The sequence below is a fragment of the Boleophthalmus pectinirostris genome, unplaced genomic scaffold, assembly GCF_026225935.1.
Source record: "Boleophthalmus pectinirostris isolate CB_2022bp ecotype Guang Dong unplaced genomic scaffold, ASM2622593v1 HiC_scaffold_8, whole genome shotgun sequence".
NCBI lineage: Eukaryota > Metazoa > Chordata > Actinopteri > Gobiiformes > Gobiidae > Boleophthalmus > Boleophthalmus pectinirostris.
The window spans coordinates 202654-214653 of NW_026571515.1; the positions used below are offsets into that span (position 1 = coordinate 202654).

The 12000-nt window shown below is 49.1% G+C and overlaps 1 protein-coding gene across 1 annotated transcript in view; it reads left to right on the forward strand.

Moving 5' to 3' along the window:
• Positions 1-7822, forward strand: part of LOC110153476 (scavenger receptor cysteine-rich type 1 protein M130-like) — a 13390-nt gene extending 5568 nt beyond the window's left edge. Inside the window, exons 4-6 of the mRNA XM_055165534.1 lie at positions 3763-3975; positions 7448-7603; positions 7687-7822. Coding sequence (XP_055021509.1) covers positions 3763-3975; positions 7448-7572 — 338 coding nt within the window. The 3' untranslated portion in view covers positions 7573-7603; positions 7687-7822. The remainder of the gene's footprint in view (positions 1-3762; positions 3976-7447; positions 7604-7686) is intronic.
• Positions 7823-12000: the final 4178 nt, after the last annotated feature.

Sequence of the window (12000 nt, forward strand, 5' to 3'; positions counted from 1 at the left end):
TCCTGGTTTAGTCCTGGTTTAGTCCTGGTCTAGTCCTGGTTTAGTCCTGGTTTAGTCCTGGTTTAGTCCTGGTTTAGTCCTGGTTTAGTCCTGGTTTAGTCCTGGTTTAGTCCTGGTTTCCTGGTTTAGACCTGGTTTAGTCCTGGTTTAGTCCTGGTTTAGTCCTGGTTTAGTCCTGGTTTAGTCCTGGTTCAGTCCTGGTTCAGTTCTGGTTCTGTCTCTTGTTTTCTCAGACGACTTGGAGGGGAAGGTTCTGTGTCGGTCTTTGGGATGTGGTGAACTGAAAGAAATCGCGCCCTGGATCTTACCCGAGTCCAGGTCCAGGGTCTGGGTCTGGGTCCGGGTCCAGGTCTGGGTCCGGGTCTGGGTCTGGGTCCGGGTCCGGGTCCGGGTCTGGGTCCGGGTCCAGGTCTGGATACACGGTAAAATGTTTGGGTGACGAAAAGAACCTGTGGCAGTGCTCCCCGAAAAAAGGGACCTGCTCCTCATCCGCCTACGTCTACTGCACCGGTAAGACCAGGACTAAACCAGGACTAAACCAGGACTAACCAGGACTAGACCAGGACTAAACCAGGACTAGACCAGGACTAAACCAGGACTAAACCAGGACTAAACCAGGACTAAACCAGGACTAAACAGGACTAGACCAGGACTAAACCAGGACTAACCAGGACTAACCAGGACTAGACCAGGACTAACCAGGACTAAACCAGGACTAACCAGGACTAAACCAGGACTAAACCAGGACTAAACCAGGACTAGACCAGGGACTAAACCAGGACTAAACCAGGACTAGACCAGGACTAACCAGACTAAACCAGGACTAACCAGGACTAAACCAGGACTAAACCAGGACTAAACCAGGACTAGACCAGGACTAGACCAGGACTAACCAGGACTAAACCAGGACTAAACCAGGACTAGACCAGGACTAAACCAGGACTAAACCAGGACTAAACCAGGACTAGACCAGGACTAAACCAGGACTAGACAGGACTAAACCAGGACTAAACCAGGACTAAACCAGGACTAGACCAGGACTAAACCAGGACTAACCAGGACTAAACCAGACTAGACCAGGACTAGACCAGGACTAACCAGGACTAAACCAGGACTAGACCAGGACTAAACCAGGACTAAACCAGACCAGGACTAGACCAGGACTAAACCAGGACTAAACCAGGACTAACCACCCAGGACTAAACCAGGACTAACCAGGACTAGACCAGGACTAAACCAGGACTAAACCAGGACTAAACCAGGACTAGACCAGGACTAAACCAGGACTAAACCAGGACTAAACCAGGACTAGACCAGGACTAAACCAGGACTAGACCAGGACTAACCAGGACTAAACCAGGACTAGAACCAGGACTAAAGGACTAACAGGACTAGACCAGGACTAAACCAGGACTAAACCAGGACTAACCACCAGGACTAAACCAGGACTAGACCAGGACTAGACCAGGACTAAACAGGACTAAACCAGGACTAAACCAGGACTAAACCAGGACTAAACCAGGACTAAACCAGGACTAAACCAGACCAGGACTAAACCAGGACTAACCAGGACTAAACCAGGACTAAACCAGGACTAAACCAGGACTAAACCAGGACTAACCAGGACTAGACCAGGACTAAACCAGGACTAAACCAGGACTAACCAGGACTAGACCAGGACTAAACCAGGACTAAACCAGGACTAGACCAGGACTAAACCAGGACTAGACCAGGACTAAACCAGGACTAAACCAGACTAGACAGGACTAAACCAGGACTAAACCAGGACTAACCAGGACTAGACCAGGACTAGACCAGGACTAAAGGACCAGGACTAAACCAGGACTAGACCAGGACTAACCAGGACTAAACCAGGACTAGACCAGGACTAAACCAGGACTAAACCAGGACTAGACCAGGACTAGACTAAGGACTAGACCAGGACTAGACCAGGACTAAACCAGGACTAAACCAGGACTAGACTAGGACTAAACCAGGACTAAACCAGGACTAGACCAGGACTAGACCAGGACTAGACCAGGACTAAACCAGGACTAAACCAGGACTAGACCAGGACTAAACCAGGACTAGACCAGGACTAGACCAGGACTAGACCAGGACTACCAGGACTAAACCAGGACCAGGACTAAACCAGGACTAAACCAGGACTAGGACTAACCAGGACTAAACCAGGACTAAACCAGGACTAGACCAGGACTAGACTAAACAGGACTAGACCACCAGGACTAGACCAGGACTAACCACCAGGACTAAACCAGGACTAAACCAGGACTAAACCAGGACTAAACCAGGACTAAACCAGGACTAGACTAGGACTAAACCAGGACTAAACCAGGACTAGACCAGGACTAAACCAGGACTAGACCAGGACTAGACCAGACTAAACCAGGACTAAACCAGGACTAAACCAGGACTAAACCAGGACTAGAACCAGGACTAAACCAGGACTAGGACTAACCAGGACTAAACCAGGACTAAACCAGGACTAAACTAAACCCAGGACTAAACCAGGACTAAACCAGGACTAAACCAGGACTAAACCAGGACTAAACCAGGACTAAACCAGGACTAACCAGGACTAAAACCAGGACTAACCAGGACTAAACCAGGACTAACCAGGACTAACCAGGACTAAACCAGGACTAAACCAGGACTAAACCAGGACTAAACCAGGTCTAAACCAGGACTAAACCAGGACTAACCAGGACTAAACCAGGACTAAACCAGGACTAAACCAGGACTAAACCAGGACTAAACCAGGACTAAACCAGGTCTAAACCAGGACTAAACCAGGACTAAACCAGGACTAAACCAGGACTAAACCAGGACTAAACCAGGACTAAACCAGGTCTAAACCAGGACTAAACCAGGACTCTAAACCAGGACTAAACCAGGACTAAACCAGGACTCTAAACCAGGACTAAACCAGGACTAAACCAGGTCTAAACCAGGACTAAACCAGGACTAAACTAAACCAGGTCTAAACCAGGTCAAACTAAACCAGGACTAAACCAGGTCCTAACCAGGACTAAACCAGGACTAAAACCAGGTCTAAACCAGGACTAAACCAGGTCTAAACCAGGACTAAACCAGGACTAAACCAGGACTAAACCAGGACTAAACCAGGACTAGACCAGGACTAAACCAGGTCTAAACCAGGTCTAAACCAGGACTAAACCAGGACTAAACCAGGACTAAAACTAAGACTAAACCAGGTCTAAACCAGGACTAAACCAGGACTAAACCAGGACTAAACCAGGTCTAAACCAGGACTAAACCAGGACTAAACCAGGACTAAACCAGGACTAAAACCAGGACTAAACCAGGACTAAACCAGGTCTAAACCAGGACTAAACCAGGTCTAAACCAGGACTAAACCAGGACTGAAACCAGGTCTAAACCAGGACTAAACCAGGACTGAAACCAGGTCTAAACCCAGGACTAAACCAGGTACTAAACCAGGTCTAAAACCAGGACTAAACCAGGACTAAACCAGGTCTAAACCAGGACTAAAACCAGGACTAAACCAGGTCTAAAACCAGGACTAACCAGGTCTAAACCAGGACTAAACCAGGACTAAACCAGGTCTAAACCAGGACTAAACCACCAGTCTAAACCAGGTCTAAACCAGGACTAAACCAGGACTGAACCAGGTCTAAACCAGGACTAAACCAGTACTGAACCAGGTCTAAACCAGGACTAAACCAGGACTGAACCAGGTCTAAACCCTGTCTTTTGCAGATCACCAGGAGGTTCGTCTTCGGGGGAACAGACAGAACCTTTGCTCTGGGATCCTGGAGCAGAAGGTCTCAGGATCCTGGAGCCCGATCCAGAACCTGGACCAGAACCAGAACCAGACCAAGGAGCGACTGAAGACCTGGTGTCAACAAATGTTCTGTGGAGACTACCACAACCACACACAGACGCACAACAACACACACCTGACCTGCTCCGGTACCACAACCACACACAGACGCACAACAACACACACCTGACCTGCTCCGGTACCACAACCACACACAGACGCACAACAACACACACCTGACCTGCTCCGGTACCACAACCACACACAGACGCACAACAACACACACCTGACCTGCTCCGGTACCACAACCACACACAGACGCACAACAACACACACCTGACCTGCTCCGGTACACAACACACACACACACACAGACGCACAACAACACACACCTGACCTGCTCCGGTACCACAACCACACACAGACGCACAACAACACACACCTGACCTGCTCCGGTACCACAACCACACACAGACGCACAACAACACACACAGACGCACAACAACACACACAGACGCACAACAACACACACACAACAGACGCACACAACACACACACCTGACCTGCTCCGGTACCACAACCACACACAGACGCACAACAACACACACCTGACCTGCTCCGGTACCACAACCACACACAGACGCACAACAACACACACCTGACCTGCTCCGGTACCACAACCACACACAGACGCACAACAACACACACCTGACCTGCTCCGGTACCACAAACCACACACACAGACGCACAACAACACACACCTGACCTGCTCGGTACCAACAACCACACACAGACGCACAACAACACACACCTGACCTGCTCCGGTACCACAACCACACACAGACGCACAACAACACACACCTGACCTGCTCCGGTACCACAACCACACACAGACGCACAACAAACACACACCTGACCTGCTCCGTACCACAACCACACACAGACGCACAACAACACACACAGACCTGCACACACAACACAGACGCACAACAACACACACACAGACGCACAACAACACACACCTGACCTGCTCCGGTACAACAACCACACACAGACGCACAACAACAACACACAGACGCACAACAACCACACACAGACGCACAACAACACACACAGACGCACAACAACCACACACAGACGCACAACAACACACACAGACGCACAACAACACACACACAGACGCACAACAACACCACACACACAACAGACGCACAACAACACACACAGACGCACAACAACACACACAGACGCACAACAACCACACACAGACGCACAACAACACACACACAACACACACACCTGACCTGCTCCGGTACCACAACCACACACAGACGCACAACAACACACACAACTGACCTGCTCCGGTACCACAACCACACACACAGACGCACAACAACACACACAGACGCACAACAACAACACACACAGACGCACAACAACACACACACAGACGCACAACAACACACACACAGACGCACAACAACACACACCTGACCTGCTCCGGTACCACAACCACACACAGACGCACAACAACACACACCAGACCTGACACCACAACCACACACAGACGCACAACAACACACACCTGACCTGCTCCGGTACCACAACCACACACAGACGCACAACAACACACACCTGACCTGCTCCGGTACCACAACCACACACAGACGCACAACAACACACACCTGACCTGCTCCGGTACCACAACCACACACAGACGCACAACAACACACACAGACGCACAACAACACACACAGACGCACAACAACCACACACAGACGCACAACAACACACACCTGACCTGCTCCGGTACCACAACCACACACAGACGCACAACAACACACACAGACGCACAACAACACACACACAGACGCACAACAACACACACCTGACCTGCTCCGGTACCACAACCACACACAGACGCACAACAACACACACCTGACCTGCTCCGGTACCACAACCACACACAGACGCACAACAACACACACCTGACCTGCTCCGGTACCACAACCACACACAGACGCACAACAACCACACACAGACGCACAACAACACACACAGACGCACAACAACCACACACAGACGCACAACAACACACACAGACGCACAACAACACACACACACCTGACCTGCTCCGGTACCACAACCACATACAGACGCACAACAACACACACAGACACACAACAACCACACACAGACGCACAACAACACACACAGACACACAACAGACGCACAACAACCACACACAGACGCACAACAACACACACAGACGCACAACAACCACACACAGACGCACAACAACACACACAGACACAACACAACACACACAGACGCACAACAACACACACAGACGTACAACACACACACAGACGCACAACAACACACACAGACAACACACACAGACGCACAACACACACACACAACAACAACACACACAGACGCACAACAACACACACACAGACGCACAACAACACACACAGAGACACACACAGACGCACAACAACACACACAGACGCACAACAACACACACAGGTGTTGTGTGTTGTCAGGACGTGTGCGTCTTCTCAGAGTGTGTTGTGTGTTGTCAGGACATGTGCGTGTTCTCCGAGTGTGTTGTGTGTTGTCAGGACGTGTGTGTGTTCTCAGAGTGTGTTGTGTGTTGTCAGGACGTGTGCGTGTTCTCAGAGTGTGTTCTGTGTTGTCAGGACGTGTGCGTGTTCTCAGAGTGTGTTGTGTGTTTTGTGTTGTCGGGACGTGTGCGTGTTCTCAGAGTGTGTTGTGTGTTTTGTGTTGTCGGGACGTGTGTGTGTTCTCAGAGTGTGTTGTGTGTTGTCAGGACGTGTGCGTGTTCTCAGAGTGTGTTGTGTGCTGTCAGGACTTGTGCGTGTTCTCAGAGTGTGTTGTGTGTTTTGTGTTGTCGGGACGTGTGCGTGTTCTCAGAGTGTGTTGTGTGTAGTCAGGACGTGTGAGTGTTCTCAGAGTGTGTTGTGTGTTGTCAGGACGTGTGCGTGTTCTCAGAGTGTGTTGTGTATTGTCAGGACGTGTGCGTGTTCTCAGAGTGTTTTGTGTTGTCAGGACGTGTGCGTGTTCTCAGAGTGTATTGTGTGTTGTCAGGACGTGTGAGTGTTCTCAGAGTGTGTTGTGTGTTGTCAGGACGTGTGAGTGTTCTCAGAGTGTGTTGTGTGTTGTCAGGACGTGTGTGTGTTCTCAGAGTGTGTTGTGTGTTGTCAGGACGTGTGAGTGTTCTCAGAGTGTGTTGTGTGTTGTCAGGACGTGTGAGTGTTCTCAGAGTGTGTTGTATGTTGTCAGGACGTGTGTGTGTTGTCAGAGTGTGTTGTGTGTTGTCAGGACGTGTGCTTGTTCTCAGAGTGTGTTGTGTGTTGTCAGGACGTGTGAGTGTTCTCAGAGTGTGTTGTGTGTTGTCAGGACATGTGAGTGTTCTCAGAGTGTGTTGTGTGTTGTCAGGATGTGTGAGTGTTCTCAGAGTGTGTTGTGTGTTGTCAGGACGTGTGAGTGTTCTCAGAGTGTGTTGTGTGTTGTCAGGACGTGTGTGTGTTGTCAGAGTGTGTTGTGTGTTGTCAGGACGTGTGCTTGTTCTCAGAGTGTGTTGTGTGTTGTCAGGACGTGTGAGTGTTCTCCTCACCTCCAAAGGGAAGCCCAGTGTCTGTTATGGGACGGTTCAGGTGAAGCAGCAGGAGGAGCAGTCTCCAGTTTGTGCCACTCAATGGAAAAAAACCGAACTTTGACATAGTGTGCGCCCAACTGCAGTGTGGACAGGTCAGTGTGTGTATGTTTGTGTGTGTGTCTGTGTGTGTGGGTACCCTCCTCCTCTCTGTTAACTCTCTCTCTTTCTCTTTCAGGTGGTCAGTTCTTCACTTCAAAGTGCCTCTTTGTCTTCCCCTTCCTCTTCTTCGTTCTTGGATTACGTGAGCTGCTCTGAACACGACTTGTCTTTGTGGTTTTGTAAAGCCAGACACAGCTCCACCCCCCTCCCCTGCAGCCAGCACGCCTACGTCATCTGCTCCGGTATGACCCCACTGACCCCACTGACCCCCTCTGACCCCACTGACTCCCTCTGACCCCCTCTGACCCCACTGACTCCCTCTGACCCCACTGACCCCTCTGACCCCACTGACCCCCTCTGACCCCACTAACTCCCTCTGACCCCGTCTGACCCCAGACCCCTCTGACTCCACTGACCCCCTCTGACCCCACTGATCCTCTCTGACCCCCTCTGAATCTCTGACCTCTCTGACCCCCTCTGACCCCACTGACCCCCTCCCCTGCAGCCAGCAAGCCTACGTCATCTGCTCCCGTATGACCCCTTCTGACCCCCCCGACTCCCTCTGACCCTCTGACCCCTCCTCTGACCCCCCCGACTCCCTCTGACCTCTCCTCTGACCCTCTGACCCCTCAGGTTCTCTACAGCTCCGCCTTGAGGACGGTCCGAGTCGCTGCTCTGGTCGGTTGGAGGTTTATTTCGAGGGGCAGTGGCAGAAGTTTCGCAGTAGCAGTTGGACGCCGGAAAATTCGGCGGTGGCGTGCAAGGAGCTGGGCTGCGGCGCCGTGACGACGGGCCCCGCCTCCCCACCGCGCTTCACCAACGGGCCACACCCCTTTTTAGACAAGACCTTCAGATGCACCGGCACCGTCCAGAGCCTCAGCCAATGCAACATCATCGAAACCACGAGATCGCCGCGAGACGACCAGATCGTCGACCTCACCTGTGAAGGTAACGCCTGTCACAGCGCCTGTCACAGCGCCTGTCACAGCGCCTGTCACAGCGCCTGTCACAGCGCCTGTCACAGCGCCTGTCAGACCCTGTCCACTTCTCTGGACGAGGAAACAATAAACAAGTTTCCTTTCTCTAAACAAGCAACAAAACTTCAGCCCTCACTTGGATTCCTCTGTGTTTAGTCAATGTGAAGAACTTGACAAAAATCTGAATTTCACTTTGACAAAACTGAACCTGTCACAAAATAATTATTAAAAAAATTTACTAAAAATACTCTTGGCGACTGATCGATATCGATACAGCAGCCCACGATATCAATCCTGTATCATCACATTAAACAATGCGAAATATTTATATTTCAGTATTTCATCAGGAGTAACGGGAGGGCATCAGGAGTAACGGGAGGGCATCAGGAGTAACGGGAGGGCATCAGGAGTAACGGGAGGGCATCAGGAGTAACGGGAGGGCATCTGGGCGTGTGTGAGTGCAGGTCATCAGGAGGTTCTCCTGGTCGGAGGGTTCTGCTCGGGTCAGGTGATGGTGTCGTCCTCTCAGATGTTCTGGCTCTCGTCGTCCGGCGCCTGGAACCGAAACGCCGCCGACGCCGTGTGCTCCCGGAGACGCTGCGGCGCCGCCCTGGACATCAGCGCCTTCAACACGAGGTGGGAGGGGCTTAGAGTGTAGGGAGTATTATCTGTGACATAAGGCTGAGTTGTTATACAGTTTACACACACACTTACACACACATTTACACACATACTTACGCACACACTTACACACACATGTACAGACATGTACACACATGTACACACATGTACACACACATGTACACACACATACACACATGTACACACACATGTACACACACATGTACACACATGTACACACATGTACACACACATGTACACACACATGTAAACACACATGTACACACATGTACACACACATGTACACACATGTACACATATGTACACACATGTACACACACATGTACACACACACACATGTACACACATGTACACACATGTACACACACACACATGTACACACACATGTACACACATGTACACACATGTACACACATGTACACACACACACACATGTACACACACACACACATGTACACACACACACATGTACACACATGTACACACACATGTACACACACATGTACACACATGTACACACACATGTACACACACATGTACACACACATGTACACACATGTACACACATGTACACACACACACACATGTACACACATGTACACACATGTACACACACATGTACACACATGTACACACATGTACACACACATGTACACACACACACATGTACACACATGTACACACACACACACATGTACACACATGTACACACATGTACACACACATGTACACACACACACATGTACACACATGTACACACACATGTACACACACATGTACACACACATGTACACACATGTACACACATGTACACACATGTACACACACACACATGTACACACACATGTACACACATGTACACACACATGTACACACATGTACACACATGTACACACACACACATGTACACACACATGTACACACATGTACACACACATGTACACACATGTACACACATGTACACACACACACATGTACACACACACACATGTACACACACATGTACACACATGTACACACACATGTACACACACATGTACACACATGTACACACACACACACATGTACACACATGTACACACATGTACACACATGTACACACACATGTACACACATGTACACACACATGTACACACACATGTACACACACATGTACACACATGTACACACACATGTACACACATGTACACACATGTACACACACATGTACACACATGTACACACATGTACACACATGTACACACACATGTACACACATGTACACACACATGTACACACATGTACACACACATGTACACACATGTACACATGTACACACATGTACACACATGTACACACACATGTACACACACACACATGTACACACATGTACACACATGTACACACACATGTACACACACATGTACACACATGTACACACACACACTGTACACACACACACATGTACACACATGTACACACATGTACACACACACACACATGTACACACATGTACACACATGTACACACATGTACACACATGTACACACATGTACACACACATGTACACACACATGTACACACACATGTACACACATGTACACACACATGTACACACATGTACACACACATGTACACACATGTACACACATGTACACACACATGTACACACACATGTACACACATGTACACACATGTACACACATGTACACACACATGTACACACATGTACACACATGTACACACATGTACACACATGTACACACATGTACACACACATGTACACACATGTACACACATGTACACACATGTACACACATGTACACACATGTACACACATGTACACACATGTACACACATGTACACACACATGTACACACACATGTACACACATGTACACACATGTACACACACATGTACACACACACACATGTACACACACACACACATGTACACACACATGTACACACATGTACACACATGTACACACATGTACACACACATGTACACACATGTACACACACATGTACACACACACACATGTACACACATGTACACACACACACACATGTACACACATGTACACACACATGTACACACACACACATGTACACACACACACACATGTACACACATGTACACACATGTACACACACACACACATGTACACACACACACTGTACACACATGTACACACACACACACATGTACACACATGTACACACATGTACACACACATGTACACACATGTACACACATGTACACACATGTACACACATGTACACACACATGTACACACATGTACACACACATGTACACACATGTACACACATGTACACACACATGTGTACACACATGTACACACATGTACACACACATGTACACACATGTACACACACACACATGTACACACATGTACACACATGTACACACACATGTACACACATGTACACACATGTACACACACATGTACACACACATGTACACACATGTACACACATGTACACACATGTACACACATGTACACACACACATGTACACACACACATGTACACACATGTACACACATGTACACACATGTACACACATGTACACACATGTATTAACTGGAAGTTCCAGTTTCAGACGATGTGTAAAGCTTTGTTTTCCACAGCAGTAAATCCTCCTGTTTCTGTGTCTCAGTTTTCCGTCGCTTCCCCTCTGGACCCTGGACTCCTGTCCTTCAAACATCTCCTCCATCCTCCAGTGTAACAGTTCCACCACCTCCATCTCCACCACCACCTCCAACCCGA